This window comes from Drosophila miranda, chromosome XR (assembly GCF_003369915.1).
Source record: "Drosophila miranda strain MSH22 chromosome XR, D.miranda_PacBio2.1, whole genome shotgun sequence".
In the NCBI taxonomy this organism is placed as follows: Eukaryota; Metazoa; Arthropoda; class Insecta; order Diptera; family Drosophilidae; genus Drosophila; species Drosophila miranda.
The window spans coordinates 14469866-14488785 of record NC_046674.1 but is presented as its reverse complement, the minus strand read 5'-3'; the positions used below and the strand labels follow the sequence as shown (position 1 = coordinate 14488785).

At 46.0% G+C, this 18920-nt stretch overlaps 5 protein-coding genes across 8 annotated transcripts; 2 read left to right on the top strand and 3 right to left on the bottom strand.

Moving 5' to 3' along the window:
* Positions 1–1491: 1491 nt before the first annotated feature.
* LOC108151258 (arylsulfatase B) lies at positions 1492–5188 on the top strand. The gene is made up of 7 exons (XM_017279776.2): positions 1492–1666; positions 2753–2939; positions 3001–3160; positions 3218–3444; positions 3506–3931; positions 4002–4824; positions 4903–5188. The coding sequence occupies exons 2-6, from the start codon at positions 2781–2783 to the stop codon at positions 4818–4820; spliced, it is 1791 nt and encodes a 596-aa protein (XP_017135265.1). The 5' UTR covers positions 1492–1666; positions 2753–2780; the 3' UTR covers positions 4821–4824; positions 4903–5188.
* A 422-nt stretch (positions 5189–5610) lies between these two features.
* Positions 5611–6330, bottom strand: LOC108151261. The gene is made up of 2 exons (XM_017279779.2): positions 6220–6330; positions 5611–6164 (listed from the first exon to the last, which is right to left on the bottom strand). Exons 1-2 carry the CDS (start codon positions 6284–6286, stop codon positions 5695–5697), a joined length of 537 nt encoding a protein of 178 aa, XP_017135268.1. The 5' UTR covers positions 6287–6330; the 3' UTR covers positions 5611–5694.
* A 1337-nt stretch (positions 6331–7667) lies between these two features.
* On the bottom strand, positions 7668–8340 carry LOC108150790. Its single transcript, XM_017279092.2, has one exon. It carries the CDS (start codon positions 8299–8301, stop codon positions 7720–7722), a length of 582 nt encoding a protein of 193 aa, XP_017134581.1. The 5' UTR covers positions 8302–8340; the 3' UTR covers positions 7668–7719.
* Positions 8341–9210: 870 nt separating this feature from the next.
* On the top strand, positions 9211–12698 carry LOC108165341 (arylsulfatase B). Of its 3 annotated transcripts, none has more exons than XM_033386959.1 (6): positions 9211–9312; positions 10615–10778; positions 10839–10998; positions 11060–11545; positions 11601–11758; positions 11813–12697. In XM_033386959.1, the coding sequence occupies exons 2-6, from the start codon at positions 10665–10667 to the stop codon at positions 12638–12640; spliced, it is 1746 nt and encodes a 581-aa protein (XP_033242850.1). In that variant the 5' UTR covers positions 9211–9312; positions 10615–10664; the 3' UTR covers positions 12641–12697. The 3 variants fall into 3 exon arrangements, with proteins under 3 accessions (XP_033242850.1, XP_017156863.1, XP_033242851.1); XM_017301374.2 differs by having other exon boundaries at positions 9226–9312; positions 10626–10778; positions 11813–12698; XM_033386960.1 differs by having other exon boundaries at positions 9226–9312; positions 10274–10778.
* Positions 12699–14077: 1379 nt separating this feature from the next.
* Positions 14078–17998, bottom strand: LOC108153464 (CD151 antigen). 2 transcript variants are annotated; one of them, XM_017283493.2, is made up of 8 exons: positions 17828–17998; positions 16918–17120; positions 15537–15632; positions 15386–15472; positions 15144–15335; positions 14913–15008; positions 14555–14851; positions 14078–14481 (listed from the first exon to the last, which is right to left on the bottom strand). In XM_017283493.2, the coding sequence occupies exons 4-8, from the start codon at positions 15461–15463 to the stop codon at positions 14434–14436; spliced, it is 711 nt and encodes a 236-aa protein (XP_017138982.1). In that variant the 5' UTR covers positions 15464–15472; positions 15537–15632; positions 16918–17120; positions 17828–17998; the 3' UTR covers positions 14078–14433. The 2 variants fall into 2 exon arrangements, with proteins under 2 accessions (XP_017138982.1, XP_017138983.1); XM_017283494.2 differs by lacking the exon at positions 15537–15632.
* Positions 17999–18920: the final 922 nt, after the last annotated feature.

The following is an 18920-nucleotide window of genomic DNA, read 5'->3' as shown; positions in this document are numbered from 1 at the left end:
CCATTTGACTCTCATAACAAATCCGAGCATGCGAACTATTTCAGCGATGGATATGGATATTAGGTTCTTTACTGATAACTCTACCTGATTGTTTTAGAGAACTAAGGAATGCAGTATTTGCTTGAGGGTTGTAACAGGTAAACTATATTTATATCGATTGGACGGTGGTAGATCTTATATGAACGTATTTTAGGGTATCTTATGCCCCTGGAATCTAAAGATATCACCCCTGGCATACATTTAAAAAAAGAAATTGATAATTTGTATATAATTAACGTCACCGATTCACATGTTAATCAATAAGAGCAACGAATCACTGAATGAATGAATCATTGAAATTCTTTTTCGCGTAGATGGCATTTAATCTGTATTTATTAATCAATGCTTTTATTGATAACAATTTATTCACAACTTCCAAATCGAATACTTTATTTAATTATTAATATTTTGTATAATTATATATATATATTATGAAATTCGGCCAGACTGGGTCTAGCCCGAAAAATTTTCGGTCGAGAAAGTTTTGCGTGCTGGAAACCGGCTATTAAGTTTGCCGGTTGTCCCTCCATTGTCTCTCGCTGCAATGGATGAAGACAGAGATGATGATGCCGGACTCTCCTTCTGCTAATGGTCTGATGCATACCCTATTGCAAGGGATTGGACCAGCAACCACTACCACATCGACCGTCACAACAGCTATCACGTCAAGCACAACGTCAGCCTCTTATTGTCGTCCAAGAACCGCATCAAGGACAGCGCTCGCACTTTCGTTGAAGCCAATGCCTGAATCCAAGGCAAGATCTGCTTTTATCGTGGATCGTCGTGGATCCGATTCACTGAAAACGGGAAAACTTCGCCAAGTCCCGTCCACCTCAGCTGCGGCTCAAGCAACTCAGAAAGCCCAGGCCAATCACCCCGATCTCAGAGGAGCTCTTCGATCAGCGCTGATGGAGTCAGGCTTTACCCACCCAACCATAGACCCACCAGATGGAGCTCCCTGTTGCGCCAATCACTTTTCAAGAAATCTTGGTGGACATAAAGAAACTCAAGTCCAAGAAGGCCCCTGCAACGACAGGATTGAAAATGTTGTGGCAAAGGCGCTACCAAACAGTGCTATTCTATTCTATATCTGTTCCCCAAAGCCTGGAGATGAGTCCACATGATCATGCTGCCAAAGCCAGAAAAGCCACCGGAAGACCTAAGAAACCCTAGACCAATTAGTCTCTTGTAGACTTTTGGCAAAATGTTTTTAGGTCGTGTTAAAAGTTAATTAATTAATATTTAAATCGAACTAGCGCGTGGGCTAGCGCGCCAAGGTAGAAATTCGAATACTCAACCCACCACAAGGTGCTCTTAGGCAAGGTGGGAAATCCAGAGAGTTTGTCATGAGAGAGAGAATCAAACAGAGAGAGAGAGAGAGAGTGGTAACTCACTTTATTTCACCTCAGCAATCAGCTGACGACCAAACCCACCGCAACATTGAGCGCGCCCGATCGACTGGCCCCCGCCAATTGATTCCGTTAACTCCCCACCAGTCCACACAGAGATCCACACCATCCATCGCGAACGAGGCCTGATAAGCCCATTGTGTGTGTTTCGCGTTTGTTGTGCTTTCGTTCGCTGTGTTTTCGCTTGTCTGTCCGGCGCTGGAGTAGAAAAAGAAACGGTAAAAGTGTGGGAAAAAACGCTTCTCGGTTGTTTTTAACCATTAAAAACTTAAAAAATGCTCGAAGCAGCTTAAAACTAAGGTGGCTACCTCTTAGAAAGCCTTAAATAGGCAACAATCAATCAATTCAATCAATCTAAGTGCAATTCTACATGCATACAACAAAATATACGAGTATGTGTGTACTTAGATTTTTTTCTATGTACTTCAATCCATCGATAGTTCCGAGGGCAGAGACACCACCCATTTTTATGCACTGGGCAAACAGAGTAAATATAAATGTAAAAAAATTGTAAAGATCATTGCAGATGCAGATTAGCCCCCTAAACAGTTCTCATATATACATATATACATATATTCTTTATGACAAAATATTTATTGGTTTAAAAATCTTCCATCAAACATTATATTTTGTAAGCATTTTTCTTGCCTACAGGCATATGCCATCTTTTAATAAGAAAAGTGTATTCGCAAGACAACTGGCAGGTCAAGCCAATCAATTATAAACATACTCGTATGTATGTATGTACATGTTGTACATGCATATGTAATATGTAGTATGTACATATACATATGTATCTTTTCTATGGCATTCGGCCAACTCTCATTCCCAGCTTCAACACATTTGCATTTAATTTTGGTGCTACTCATTAGCCGTGTAATTTGTCCGCCAGAATCCGTCACACTTTGTTAAACAATACGAGTATTGCTGAAAATATTTGTTCAAGTGCAGTGCAGTGAAAATGTGATGGCTAATATTTGCTTGTTTCCATTTTTTGTACTCAATTTATTTCTCAATTAACGAAACGGCAAAGAAACAGTTTGGGCCGAAAATTAACGGGAAAAAACCCCCATGAAAATAATACAATATTAGGCCAGGTGGATTTTCACTAGGTAGATGAGTCGGATGGATTGTATTAAACGGCTAATACATAGGTACTTACATATGTACATCTATGCGGAACGGAACGGAACGGAAAGGAAAACTCATCCATCATTGGAATAGTGTCCCACACCGACTTATCGCCAGTGCCATCGCCATTCACTATGTTTATTTTGTTAAATGACTTTTTTCCTTAATTTCAGTTTTGTTTCCAGTTCCATTTATGGCGCCATGGCGATGTCAACTGATCTGAGCCAAATGACAAATGGTCATAGAAATGTGCCGATAATTTTGTTGTTAACTGCCGGATTAGCCATTGCCTTGGCGAATGGTCAAGACGCGAGATCCCCCGGAAAACCGCACATCATCATCATAATGGCTGATGATATGGTGAGTGTCTAGTATGATCGTTTGAATCGCTGCTAATTATAGATCCCATCCCCCTTGCCAGGGCTTCGACGATGTGAGCTTTCGGGGCTCCAATAACTTTCTCACGCCCAATATCGACGCCTTGGCATATAGCGGAGTGATTCTGAACAATCTGTACACCGCTGCCATGTGCACTCCCAGCCGGGCTGCTCTTCTCACTGGAAAATATCCCATTAACACAGGTTTCTATCGCGAATAGATCCGACCCGAATGCAGACCAATAGCAAATCTATTCTCAGGCATGCAGCACTATGTGATCGTGAATAATCAGCCCTGGGGTCTGCCGCAGCAGGAGAAGACAATGGCGGAGATCTTCCGGGAGAACGGCTACTACACCAGTCTCCTGGGCAAGTGGCATCTGGGGATGTCGCAGCGCAACTTTACGCCCACCCAGCGGGGCTTCGACCATCATCTGGGCTACTTGGGAGCCTATGTGGACTATTACGACCAGACCTACCAGCAAAATGTGAGAGAAGGCTCTGAAAAGTCGATGCTGAAGATGCTTTACTTCTGTGGGTTCCTTGCAGGGCAAGAACTACGCGAGAGGGCATGACTTTCGCCTTAATCTGAACGTCACTCACGACCAGGTGGGCCACTACGTGACCGACGTGCTCAGCGACGCGGCCGTCGAGCTGATCGAGCAGCACAGTGGCAGCAACAGCAGCCAGCCACTCTTCCTGCTCCTCAGCCACCTGGCCCCGCATGCGGCCAACGCCGACGATCCCATGCAGGCCCCCGCCGAGGAGCTGGCCAAGTTCGAGTACATCCGGAACGAGACCCATCGCTATTACGCCGCCATGGTATCGCGGCTGGACAGGAGTGTGGGGCGAGTCATCGATGCCCTGGCCCGCCAGCAGATGCTGCAGGACAGCATTGTACTCTTCCTGTCGGACAACGGCGGACCCACAGTGGGCGAGCACTCGACGACGGCCTCCAACTATCCCTTGAGAGGCGTAAGTATCGCACAGAGAATCAGATAATCCGGTCAATTGGTCCTATTGATTCCGATTTTCTGATCTACAGCAAAAGAACTCTCCCTGGGAGGGAGGTCTGCGCTCGTCTGCGGCCATCTGGAGCACCGAGTTCGAGCGGCTGGGCACCGTGTGGAAGCAGCAGACCTACATTGGCGACCTTCTGCCGACGCTCGCCGCAGCGGCGGGCATAGCGCCAGATCCGGACCTGCAATTGGACGGAATGAATCTCTGGTCGGCCCTCAAGTACGGTTACGAGTCGTTGGAGCGAGAGATCGTGCACAACATCGACATGGACCCGTCGGCACCCTATCTGGCCTACACCCGAGGCAAGTGGAAGGTGGTGAACGGCACCACCAACGCGGCCCTCTTCGACGGCTGGCTGGGCGAGCGGGTAACGCGGGAAGTGGATCCCCGATCCGCGAACTACGAGGAGCTGATCCGCAACACCACTGTCTGGCAGCACCTCCAACTGCTTATGGGGAGCCAGAATGAGCGCAACATAACCAGTCTCCGGCAGCAGGCCCAGATCGAGTGCCCGGAGCCTCCGCGCACGACCAAGCCGTGTCTCCCGCTACTGGCCCCCTGTCTTTTCGACATCGATGCGGATCCCTGCGAGCGGAACAATCTGTACGAGGACTACCGCAACACGACCATCTTTCTCGACTTGCTGCAACGCATCGAGCAGTTTGCAAGCCAGGCCCATGCTCCGAACAACATGCCAGAGGATCCGGATTGCGATCCACGCTTTTACCACAACGAGTGGACCTGGTGGCAGGACGAACAGGCCTCCGGGGCAGCCATCATGTGGAGCGTTGAACGATTAAACCCTCTTCTGGTAGTATTCGTAGGCTTTTGGTGGATATTGTAAACTGGTAAGTGATTTCGAAATATTTACATAAAGCATGCAAAATATTTTCTACATACATATGTATATACATACATTTCCGCAGACATCTGGCCCAAAAGTATGCTCCCAAAAATCAATCCCAACTCTGAAATGAAACGTCGTAATTTTGGAAACAAAACAGCTCTTCTTCTGCAACATTCCATAGAACTCACAGGCGAAAGGTCCGACTAAACTGTTAGTTGGAACCATTAATGGTTCTTAGTAGTGTCTAAATGGCAATCAACTAGATTATGTATGTGCCTATCTTATCGATGGGCCCATCGCTTCTGTGAATTGTGATAGTTGCAAAACCCCCGTCAATATATAAATACATACCTATATAAAAGAGACGTAAATCAATCAAAAGATCCCTAAAAAGGAATCACTGTCCATCAGGCAGAGCTTTGGAGGTGCTTGAAGTGGCTTTGTTGTGTGATATACAGCTTTGCTGTTGTTAGAAAATTTATTTTTTGTCGTCTGTCTTCTAAGAAACATTCCAAGAAATCATCATACATCAGTGATCTATGATCACCAATTATTCAGTTCTATAATTAGCATTTCAGCGTAGATTTTTTTTCGAGCGTATTGTTATCAAAGTCATTGTTATCCCAGCCATAAATTAGGCAAACAAAAATATAGATTATTATACAAGAATAATATATAAATATACTTTCTTTGAAATCAGAGAATGTACATATATAGACATAGATATATACATACGTTTCTTAATGTCTTTAGGCATAGAAATATTGCGAGTAAAACATATTTGATATAAATTATCGTTTTGTGTATTTATTTTAGAGATGCGATTTAAACTGTCACAAAGAGATCATCATGATTGGTAGATTTTCCCTGTTCAATAGATGGTTCCATTCTTCGGCAGGGCCACAAGGACCTCGTACTTGTCGAATTTGCGCAGGGCCAGGGTCTCGTGCTTGATGATGCACAGCTTCTCGCTGAGCATGAGCATGCCGATGAGCAGGCCACCGTCGGTCTTGGCTCGGCACGTGAACACGCGCTCATTGAAGTTCGAAGTGCCCACGGCAACGGAGCCAAACTCGTACAAGCCGTCGAAGCTGCGGACCCATACGTATTTATAGTCGCGCTCGATTACCAGGATATCGTATGTCGTCGCCTTGGAGGCCGTCAGCTGGTTGTTGAAGTAGGCGACACCCGTCTCCGCGACTACGCGGGCTGGCACGATCGTGGTGCCGAACTTGACGCGGCCAATATAGATGTTGTAGCCGTAAGGATCGAATCCTCCCAGAATGGCGTTGTTGGGGAAGGGGTACGACAGGTTTCCGGCCTTCCACACGTGCTCGGTATCTGGAGAATTGCAGGATTAGTATCGCTCCATAGCCAGGATCCATGGTTTACTTACCAAAGGCTGAGGGCACCGCCGAGGCGACTGCGCACAGGGCCAACACTAAACAGGCAGCTTTGTACATCTCGAGGGTTTCTTGGATACCAAATGAATGTGAATCGTCTGGCCAGGTGCACAGCTTTTATACTTACCTCCTTATCGCCGCAGTCTTGTTACTCTTATCGCTATCAGATGATTACTATTGATAGGATCGATTCGGTGAGTAACATGCTTGAGAGTGAGTTTGCGCATCGTGATTTTATTGCTCCATAAAAAATAGAAGACATTTCTAAGGTAAAAATCCCCCTCTAGACCTAAAAGGCATTTCATAATATTAGATTATTAATTAATCAATTTCTTAGTAAGATAATTCGATGATTAACCAGCTCCATCGGTCGATACAGAAATTTATTTTCAAAGAAAAGGTTGTAATATACGAGTAGTCTTTTAAGTCAAATCCATTTAAAAGTTTTGCACTTTTTAACCAAATCCTGCATAGAACTTTGTCATCTACGGTCGTGTTTTATATCATTTAACGATAAACGAAAAATTCTTCTTTGGAGAAAAATTGAACATTTCCGTGTCATGATTTTTGACAATTTTCGAAGTGGAATTTTGAGACAAGAATACTTCGATCAACTTAGTTTAACTTTTGGCGATGAAGCACCATGCATTGCCGCAACAAAAAACCGGTAAAAGGAATTCAGAATTGTACGTCCTTCACTGCAGAACGAATCCCGTGAGGGTCGTCCAAAAAATGGATGCTGTGCGGAATTGGCAATTGCAATATCGTCAATACCATGACTTTGAGGCATCTTTGGGCATTAGAGGAACCAAGGTACACTCAACATTGTATGAACAGTTGGCCGTCAGGAAGGATTTTCCTCATAAGATGCAGACATTTTCCTCCAAAAAACACTCGTTTCCGAGGAGTCGAAAAAGTGCTGCCAAGATTAGTTTCAGCGGATGCAAAGTTAAGAGCAATAACATAATTTTCAATGATATTTTGTTGGTGCTTCACTACAGCCTACGGACTTAAAAGGCAGCCAACGTATTCACACGTTATTTAGTGATGAGTAAATTAAACGATCTAACATTTCAAAAGCCAATGGTATGCCATATCCAGGGTCTTATAAGATCTTCATGTCTTGGATGTAATTTAAGTAGGACTCTTAAAGTAATAGACACTGAATATTCTTCAGAGTGTTGGCTCTCCTTTGGCACATTGTAAACTTCACTCCCATCTTTACCATCGGTGTTTAAAATCAAAAAATGTATATAGTATAAATGTTCGAAATTCCAATTTTTATAGATGTTGTTATTTTTGTACACCTTCACCTTGTACCTTCACACCTTATAGCATGTGTAGAAATCTCCAGTATTTTATTGGATGGTACAATATATATTTATGTATGTATGGGATCTCATGCCATTGATCATTCTCTGAATAAATTGTTGTGTTTTTCAATAAATATTTGTATGATTTTATTTGCATTTAATAATATTTAATACTTTGTTTTAAATCTTTCCCGCTTCGATTTGCGCGTCAAATGGTATAAACTCAGCAGCTTGGCGTTCCCTAACCAATATCTCGTACTTGTCGGACTGCCTCAGTGGATTCTCGCCGTACTTTACGATGCAGACGCGTTTGGCCAGGTAGAGGGTGCCAATGAAGAGTCCCTCGTCGGCACGGAAGCGACAGATGTAGACGCGGTCGCTCAAGGAGTTTGTTCCCACTGGCACGGCTCTTTTCTCCAGGAAGCCGTCGAAGCTGCGCTTCCAGCGGTAGCTGACGGTGGCGTTGGACACGAGCACCTCATAGGAGGTTGCCGTATTGCTAAGGGTGTCCGTGTTGTAGCTAGCCTTGCTCAGCTCTGGAACCACTCGGGCCGGAAGGACGTTGGAGCTGTACACCACACGGCCCACATAGTTGTAGTAACCTTCGGGATCGAGGCCTCCGAGGACAACGTTGTCGGGGAACTCCAAAGTCTTGTCCGGATAAACCCACGTATCCTCATAGCTGTACACTCCGCCTTGAATGAGGCCCACCAGCTGGACGAGCATCAAGGCCAGAACGGCAGACTTCTTTGCGGAGTACATGGTTCAACTGTTGTCTGAGGTTCTCTGGCCATTTGGACCTCTGCTGCCGGTTCTTATAGGGCTCTCCCCAGGGCTCAGACGGAGGGCAAATCTGGGCAAATTTTCAATAAGGCTGATTGTAAATCATTCAGATTCGGGGGTTGCTTGAGTGATACGATTAGATAGTCGGTGATTTTTCGATGGACTTGTAACTTAGAGGTGGCGCTAATCTGATAAGCTCACTTCATGGGGAATTTTTTGCGATTCCCAGGAAAATAGAAAAGCAAAAGATATCTTAAATATTACAAAAGCAACGTATTCCTCCTCATCTTTGATCTCCTATGGGATTACCTTTGATTGCCTGTTCGCATATTCCCATGTTTTTTAAACAAATCCGGATTATATCTCCATTCTACAGTCATCTCCTATGAACGATAATATCACGAGCAATGCAAATTAGACAACCTTCCAAGCTTGGCATTCAAATTGGCGGGGCCGAAGCCGTATCAAGCGAAATATATATATAGATATATATATATGCTAGTACTAATCAATTCAATTAGAGCGAAAAACCTGTTTGTATGTTATCACCGCTTATCAGAGCACCAGAGCACGAGACCCTGACCAATGTCAATGTGCCGGCATGAGAGCTACATATAACGGGATAGTCATAGGCTCTCTCTCTCCCCTTTCTCTCTCTCTCGCTCTCTCTCTCAAAGTTTGTCTTTGCTCGCTTTTGTATTGTTCACTTTTGCTTTTGCAAAAACAAGTTTTGCTTTTGACTTTTGCTTTTTGCTTTTGGCTTTTATGGGTCTGTGTGTTTTCGGTTTCATACGTTTATTTTTCGCGCACGATTCGTGACGTCAGAGAGGTGGAGCGTCGGAAGGGGGGTGGGGAAAGGTTGTCACTTAAAAGCGCCAGCAGCCAGCGTGCCGCTTAGTCGATCGGAGCAGTTGCAGCGGGAAGGATCCAACCAGACCATCGGAGTTCTGGTCACCTCTATAGCTCCAAGCACAAAGCTGTTACCGGAGGGTGGGTGCGACTGCCACCACTGCCAACGTACTAAGTGGAGTGGAAAAGTGCTTTCAGTGTTTCGGTTAAAGACTTTGAGAGACTATACTCGAGAGTTTCGTTAGAACAATGTGAAAAGTGGCTGGCCCCTCAACAGAGTTACAAAAATGATCTCTTAAATGATCCATATCTTTCTGAAATGCAACCTGAAATGTTGAATGGATTCTTATATCATAGAAAGGGCTTTTTCAGATGAATCAATCTCTGAGATTACTAAACAAAACATACCTCCCATATTTGGCAGATGAAGATGACTGTTTTCCAAAAGCCTCGCGGTTTTCCACACTTTTCCTTATATAATCTCTCTCTCTCTTGGGGTCTTGCATAATGCCACCAGATTGGGCAACATTATAATGGTGCATTGTAAATCGCCTAACTAACGTGAGTTGTGGCTGAATTTACAATACCACATACCACAGTCCCTCGACTGACACACTGTCACAAGCAAAAGTCCTCTCGGGGCCAGAGACCGAGATGCATCTGCCCTGTGGATGCATCTCGTGGATTTAAACCAGTTTTTGGATAGGATTAGCGTTGATGGCTAGAGGGGGGGGGACTACGCTGGAAGAACCTTTCCATTGATTATTCATAAACTAGTCCTGATTTTCCCATTGATCGCCTTGGCCACTTAGTAGTAACGAGCGTCCGAAGGTCGACAGTCACGCCGCTGGGCGTTGCCTTTCTCAGTCACAGTCCGCAGGTCGTGACTGATAATTTCCCAAAGAATTCGCATGACAGTTTAGACTTCTATCCAAATTATATACAACACAATACTGGCAAATGCCGCAAATGCGACAGGCTACAGACTCACTAGCGTTAAATGGGGCTTAGGTTTAAGGCCTTTAGGCCAGATTTCATTATTGCCATGCTGGTTCATGGTGTTTATGGGCTATTGCGACAATTAAAGCCCACTTTTATCCAGATAAAAATAAATTACGCTTCCCATAACCATAACCGAGGCAAAGTGAAGTGAAGTACGGGTGTGCATGTGCCGTGCTGTGCCGTGTGTTTTATATAACTGTTTAACAATTGTTGCAAAAAGACAACAAAGCATTAAACAATCGCTTGAATGGTTTAACGAACTTGTCGGCCATACAACACGGTGCTGGAGGAGGTCAGTGGTGGACGAGGAGTAGTAGGAACACCTGTAGATGCCAGATGCCAGATGCCAGATGCCAGATGCCAGACACATATGTACACTGGTCTCGTCTCTTAGGATCAATGATAGTATCATTAACACTCTTAACAACAAGCTCTTGGCAGTTCTTTTTTAGAGTAGACCTAATCGGGAATCTGTAGCCTATTCCCAAAACATGAATCTACTACTTCCTGTCCTACTCTCACTGAGTGCTGCGATTAGTGGTTGCCATGGAGAGGGCGAGGCATCCGCCAAGCCAAATATCATAATCATACTGATTGATGATATGGTAAGCCACTCCTACTCGATTCAATCAAAGTACGAATCAGTAAAAGGATTCTCTCTGTAGGGTTTCAACGATGTGAGCTTCCATGGCTCGAACCAGATCCTGACACCGAATATAGATGCCCTGGCCTACAATGGGATCCTGCTGAATCGACACTATGTGCCCAACTTGTGTACGCCCTCCAGAGCCACCCTGCTGACCGGAAAGTATCCCATCCACACGGGTGAGCTGCAAGAGGTACTGTAAGGCTTCCACAAAGAAGATAATGGTAACTCTTTGCCCAGGAATGCAGCACTTTGTGATCGTCACCGACGAGCCCTGGGGTCTGCCCAGGCAGGAGCGTCTCATGCCGGAGCTCTTCCGCGATGCCGGCTACGCCACTCACCTGGTGGGCAAGTGGCACCTGGGCTTCTGGCGGAAGGACCTGACGCCGACGATGCGCGGATTTGACCACCACTTTGGGTACTACAATGGCTACATGGACTACTATGACCAAACCGTGCGGATGCTGGACAGGAACTACTCGACGGGCTTGGACTTCAGGCGTGACCTGGAGCCCTGCCGTGAGGCAGAGGGCACGTATGCCACGGAGGCGTTTACGACAGAGGCCAGGAAGGTAATCGAGCGTCACGACAAGAGTCGGCCGCTCTTCATGGTCCTCAGCCACCTGGCAGTGCACACGGGCAACGAGGACAATCCCATGCAGGCGCCCGAGGAGGAGGTGGCCAAGTTTGCGCACATTCGAGATCCAAAGCGTCGCACCTATGCGGGTAAGTCCTGTCCCGCACCCAAAAGAGGCCATGACTAGAGGTTTCTTCTGGCTAGGCATGATCTCGAGTCTGGACAAGAGCGTTGGCCAGACGATGCGTGCCCTGGCGGACAATGGGATGCTGAACAACAGCATCGTTCTGCTCTACTCGGACAATGGAGCGCCCACTGTGGGCATTCACTCCAATGCTGGCTCCAACTATCCCTTCCGTGGGGTAAGTGCTCTATCTCTACTCTTTTTCTGGGCTAATAGATGTCCTTCCGAGTAGCAAAAGGAATCCCCCTGGGAGGGTGGCATTCGATCGGTTGGTGCCCTCTGGAGCCCGTTGCTGCAGCAGCGTGGCTACGTGTCCAACCAGGCGATCCACGCCATCGACTGGCTGCCTACCCTGGCGGCAGCGGCCGGAGTGGCTCTGCCATCGGATCTCCGGCTGGACGGCCTCAACCTGTGGCCCTCGCTAAGCGCCAGCGCACAGCCCCAGCCCCGGAATCTGCTGCACGTGCTAGACGACGTCTTCGGCTACTCTTCGTACACGCAGGACACGCTCAAGTACGTCAACGGGAGCAGCTTCGAGGGGCGGTACGACCACTGGCTGGGTGAGCTGGAGGACGGCGAGGAGGATCCAAACAGTAGGGACTACGGCCAGCTGGTGCGGGCCTCGGAGGTGCAGGCTGTCCTGGGAAATGTGGCCCCGACTGACGACCGCATCCGGCACATGCGGGACGAGGCCACCCAGCGATGCCCCATACAGGAGCGGGATCCCGAGGATCCCGTCTACCTGTGCGAGCCCCTCAAGGCTGCCTGCCTCTTCGACCTGGCCAATGACCCGTGTGAGCGCTACAACCTGGCCAACCTGTACCCCCTCCAGCTGCAGTTGCTCGCCCAGGAGGTGGAGGAGCTCCGTCTCACGGCATTGCCCAGCGCCAGAGTTCCCCGAGCGGATGATCGCGCCGATCCTGCGCTCCACGACGGCCACTGGGAATGGTGGAACAACACGTTGCCTGGCTCCAGTGCCGCCGCTTTGCCGCCTTCGGGTCCTTGGCTCTGGCTCTGCATCTTCAATATTGGCTTGTCGCTTATAGTTTTTATTAGTTAAATTATTTTGTTTTTACTTTTTTTATACTTAATGAAAAATAAAACTGCGTTTTTCTTGCAATTGAAAAAAAAGAGAATTTAATTATTTTTTTAATGGGAGGGAATATTGCTGATTTAATTATGATTTTTAATCCATAATAATATTTTCCACAGGGATTTGATAATAAATCAAAATTTTTAGCCGAATAATAGATTAAAAATAAAGCATATTTTTGGTTTAATTGACATACCCCCAAAGGTATGCCATCTATTTGCTTAATTTAACCGTAAAAAATCACATATGCTATGTATCTGCTCTTACCAAATTCATTGGGGGCTGTGATCTGGGGCGTGGCTACGGTGTGGAACGACCTGGAGCCCCAGGTGCCTCGGACTCTGACCAGCAAACCGTAATTATACAACAACTCCATTTGTAGGAATGTGCGAAAAAGAGGATGAAAAGAAGGAATGCGCGAGTACTAAGCCGCACACACACCGTCTCACTCCCACCAACAGGAGAGACAACCACACACTTTCGATCTCTCTTTGCAGAAGGAGAGGGCGAAGACAAGGAGCAGAGATAAGCGAGCAATTAGCAAAAGACGCTGAAGAGAGAGTGGGAGAGGCAATTCGGTCCTCGTCGCAGGAGAGCATGGAAGCAATGCTCTCACTTCTGCCGCTGCCGCTCTCGCTTCTGCCGCTCTCGCATTAATTTTTCACCCGGCGGCCGGTAGTCCAAGTTGTCTCCGTGATTCGGACCGCGAAAAGCCGGAAAATAATGGAAAACCAAACGGTTTAAGTGTATCGCCGCTGTGTAGAAAAGTGTAAACATGAAAAATGTCCAAAAAGCCAACAAAGCGGCGCTGGCTGGATCTAGGGCGGAGGCGAAGAAGGAGCCAAAAGGGTCGCTCGTCTAAGGAAAAGTGCGTAAATTAGGGCAAGTGAGCGCCCGCCGGTTCAATTGTGCCAATAAGCTGTCTCTCCTGCCAAGGTGCTCCATTTGTAAGGTGAGGCATTCCAAATCTTGCAGGTCTGACTCTCTCACGTTTAGTGCGTCCGCTCGAACTTCACATCTCAAATGCCTCAAGCGCCTCACCTTATTTTCTTGGCTCGTTCGTGTTCGTTTGCGGCTTCGCTGCGTAGATCGTGCGTTCGGTATCAATCGCGTTCTCATGTGTGCGGGAAAGAAACTGCAAATGCCACCGGGAAAACGTAACTGCTCAAGATTATGGGCCAAAAGGTAAGAGAGAGAAGAGACTGTTTACTTACTGTTTTTCTGCAATCTGTTCTGTTCTGCATACTGTTTTTTGTTAATCTCAAGGACATGCTCTTACGTTTTTTTTTATGACTTTTTCCATTCAATTGAAGTTAAATATTTTCCAATAATTTTATTGGAAACAATAATAGACAATAGAACAAATAAATTCTCTATTGGCAATAGCAAAAAAATACTTAATCGTAACATTTGCATTTTGCATTTTAGTTCGGCAACTTAGGGCTAATAAAAAAAAATAATACAAAATAGTGCAACAGATGATAACAAATACAATCGATTACAACATGAATACTCACTAGATATGCGTATCTAAACTCGTATTTACATACATAATACAAATGGAACGGACAGTTGGAATGGAATGGAGTGGATTGGAATGCAGTCCAGTCCAGTCCAACGTATCATACTCTACTCGTACACTCGGATAATACTCCTAGTATAGATATTCTATTTGAATACTCGTACATTCAAAAGTGGGTCTCCTCCGGACTGGGGGCACTTGCTCTTGCAGCTGCAACTCCTCGCCGATCTCTTTGGCGCTATTCAATCATATTGAATAGTAGACAAGAGAATATCATGCCAAAAATCTACAAAAAACGAACAGAATATAACGTTAACAACGGCACAAAGGCAGGGGGAAGGGGGGGGTCATTGACTCACCATAAGAATAGCCACCGCTATGGAGGTGCCACCAATGACTGCGGCATGATCCCGAATGAAATTGGTCGTCACATAGAGGCAGCCCTGATTGTACAGGTTCGTGATTGTTGGGAAGATGGTGCACTCCTTGCGCTGTCCGCCGAACAGCTCCTGGCAGCAGGACTCGGGCACGGGCCCATACCGATTCCAGTCGTGCCACGTGTCTACGCCGCAGCACTGCAGCCGCTCCTGGGTGAGGTCCCAGGCCTGGGTAATCTCACGTCGACTGCCATACAGAGCCATGGTGGAGCGCATTTCCTGCAAACGGAAAACGCTGTTACATGCGACTGCACATGATCGATGGATCGATCTGCCTTACCTGCCGCATGGTCTGCTGCACCCGTTCGCGGAACACATAGCCCAAGACGCCGCCAATTAGCATAGTGACGAAAACCAGAGCCACGATTATGAAATACTGAAAATGTAACGCGAGTGAGATGTTTCAATTGGATGCTAAATGTACGTTGCTTCACAGTACAGCAGGGCAAGCCAATGGATGTCCCTTAATAAGGTACTGAATACCTCGTATGTATTCAAAGACATTACTCACCGTTAGGAGCAAGCATTTGACCTCTTTGCCGGCGCCTACACAGCCCAAGAACGAGACCAGACAAATGATGACCGATGTAACCAGCAGGACGTAGACGGCTCCGGAAAACAGATTCGTGCCCAGAAGCTCATTGACAAAACTCCGATCCACCAGTGTCCACAGCGTCAGGCAGAAGACAATGGCGCCACCCACCTAAGGATATGATATTACTACTGATCGGAGGAGACTCAGGGGATACTTACGAATATGACAAAATTGGCTATGAAAAGACTGTACTTGACGAACTGCCCGCAGCAGTCCATGCGCGAACTGAAGCCCATGTCGTCGTCCTGTGGAGGTTAGAGAGGTAAAGCTATAAATTCTATCCAGAAGAACGGCTGCAGATGGGTTTACGTTTGTCTTAAGGCGATTGTTCCGATGTAGAATGGATGATAATGCAAATGAATTGGAATGTAGGGATTTGCGGATGTTCTAGATGGCGTGGCGGCTCTAAATGGTAGAAGGATATACGGATAACAGATATTTGTGTTATATTACATTGGATTAATGATGGCCATTCTTAGTATCGAACTAACAGTAACTATCGTACCGCCTGTCTCTGGTCTATGTCTCATCTCCCAGTAAAACGAGCGGCGCATGCGCAGCACCAGCTTCGAGCTCCGGCTCCGGCAGTGTCTTGTCCGAGGCAGAGACGCGACCGAAGTACACTTAACCATGACCCACATTCGGAGTCGGCGCGTCGACGAAACCAACGCAATGCGCTAGACAACCGTTCATTATGGCGGCTGTGTTGTTGTTAACGTTTTGTGGGCTTTGTCAGTTATGGCTTTCGGAGAGCCGCCACTTGGTTGGTTACAGAGCCACCGCAGTGGCAGTGGCTCGCTTCAGAGGTTTGCTTCGGAGGCGATTCCATGACGAATACCCGCCGGCAATTAGCCCCGAGACAAGGCTCCAAAATTAATCAAAGTAATCCCCTGTCGCAGCCCAAAATGGCTGCTTGGCTGGCTAATTAGAGTAGCTTATTTACGATTTACGAGTGCCTCCCCAAAAGCCTCGCGTGGGATAGCATCTCTGAATCATGTTCTAAATGCAAATTAAAAGTACAAATAATTGCAGGCCACTCTGAGCGATCAGTCTCCGCCCCATTACTATCCAGCAAACGACATCTCATTTCGAAAACCCAAGTAAGCCCCACACTAGAGTTCGTCAGGTAATTGCGGGGTTATTAAAAAAATGTTCTCACACTGTCTGAATATTCTCAGCGAGTGCGAGTGCGAGTTCGAGTACGAGTACGAGTACTCGTATTTGTTATTAGTCGCTATCATCGTGGAGAGAATCGTGCCTGGGATGACAGGCGAGTCATCTGAAAGTCGCCATTAATGATGGGGCGTTGTATGGTAGTATCTCCTGCTTATAAACAAAAACCAATTAGGTTTATGGTAATTGTCCAGTTCTACGTGCTACACATCATAATAGAACACTTACCAACGGAAAATGTTTGAAGGAGGGGAATTATTCTACAATGTAGCTAGTGATAATTATGAGGAGATGGTCAAGGAAAAGACCATCTCCACTTGGGTTATTCTGAAGCAAAATAGATACCGTGGAGGCCTGGTACTGCGAATAATAAGGGGTTTCGATGAATCTATACTCGAAGAAGTGTAGCTTCTTCGCTTGCCCTTTCAGGACTATTTCTAGGCTGTACTGTCCCCAACTTTCGCTGTTTTTATTTACACACACATGAAAACATCAGAGCACTATAGTTTGTACTTACTTTGTTGCCTTCCCGTAGCACAAACGAAGTTTTCGTTAGGTAACCAATTTTGGCGGTTTTCCTTTTACAGGTTTTGCCTATGTAAATTGCCTCTTAATTGTTTGGCTCGAGGCGGGACAGAAAGCCCAGCCGAAAGACAGTTAAAAACAAACTATTTTCGGTTGCACTTGACTGCACAGAAAGTCTTAGGACTGGTCTCTGGGCTACAAAAGATCAAGAAATAGGAATGGAAATGGAAATAAGCTTTAAATATTATTCTCTAAACTCTTGCAAAAGTTTTTGTTGCTGTTTTTGGGGGGCTTTGGTTTCAAGGGTATGCCGAATTCGTGAGGCCATTGTTGGTTTTACTTTCTACATTTTTTCATAGTTTTGTTTGCGATTCGTGAGCTATAGTTTCATAACAATTTAATCGATAGCTGCTAAAATGTACATATGTGCTTTTTTTCGCGTGTCTCAATATTTGTTTATTAACTGTTCGGTGTTTTATTTGGATGTCGACGGCTGCAGCTCCACAGCTTTACAGCAAGAAAGATTATTGTTAATATTTTTCATACAATGTATTGACTATTTTATTAAACTTTTTCCATACAGGTTTCTTGCATTCGCTGCGAGGCTCAGTTGATAATTGCTATTGAGTTTTTATGCGATTTTTGTTGTTGTTGTGGTTGTTTTTGTTGTTGTTGTTGTTGTTTCTGGTGGTATTGTCAATTGCAGTTCTCCCATGGCAAACGGCTTTTTTTCTCGTTTCGCTTTCGACTTTGCTTTTCGAGTTACGTCACAGTCACAGTCCCGGATCGGATCGGAATGAGATCGGAATCGGAATCGGAGCAATATCCTTTTCCTACACACAGTGGGTGGAGGATCACGGTCCTCGGGACGGCACGGAACACTTTTCCATAGCTTAACTCACTTTTAAGTTGATTTATTTTTGTATATTTCCAGTGGATAGCGTAGCTGGGAACTGGGCTATATGGGGGACGGTGCCAGAGACGGAGACGGAGACAGAGACGGAGACGGACAGAGATGTGGGGACGAGCTCGACTCCACCGCACGAGCGTTCGCTTGAAACTGGTTGTGGGAACAGTTGGGGCGATCGGTTTTTTATTAGTTTCGCTCACAAAGAGTTTCGTTGTTGGGGCCGTCGTCTCGGCTTGTCTCCGGGTATTACAACAATGCGATCCGAGCTGACGATTTTCGGGGGCTTTGCATTGCAGGTGCCCAACCGAGAGGCGTGAGAGAGGCAAAAGCACAAACACTGATAGGGAGGGAGAGAGGGAGTGAGGGAGAGCTTACAAACCGCAAATACTTCGGCTGCGGATCGGCTTGCCCCCCCCGCTCTCGTCCGGTACCCGCACAGCTCTACTCTTTGTTCCGTTTGCTTGTTTGGTTGGGGGGGGGGGACATTTGCAAAAAAATGTGATATTAATATTCGCTTTACAAAGGAATGTCTCGGGACTCCGGGATATATCGGTCGCACAGCATTTTCCCCTATGGATTGTATTTTGTAATTCCTGCCGTCGGAGTTCAACCTTCGGCAATTAGCAGCTTAATTTTGTTGTTAGCCAAACAAATTGGTTTCCCAAACAGTTTGGAGTCGAGTGAAGTAATTTTGTAAAGCTAAGGTCAAAGTTGGCTGCCGATAAGCAAATAAGTATCTCCCCCCCCCCGATCCGAGGGCGAGGCTGAAACGGCTGAAAAGGCTGAAAAGTGCTCAATTTATTTCGGTTTTCTCTGGCAAATTGTTGGGTTGTTTAGCACTTTTATGGCTGTGTTAACACTAACTCAGGCTCCCCCACGCTCTCACCAACCGTCAGACAACTGGCAATGACAAAAAAAAATACTCGTACATATAAATAATACAACAACAACAACAAAAAATAATGAAAAATGAAAAACAATTACACTGGCTGTTGATTTTGCATCTTGTACACTCGCTGTGGGAACCTTTTGCGTTTTATAGAGGCTATAAAATCAATTTCCCCATATGCAAGCCCCTCGAAACC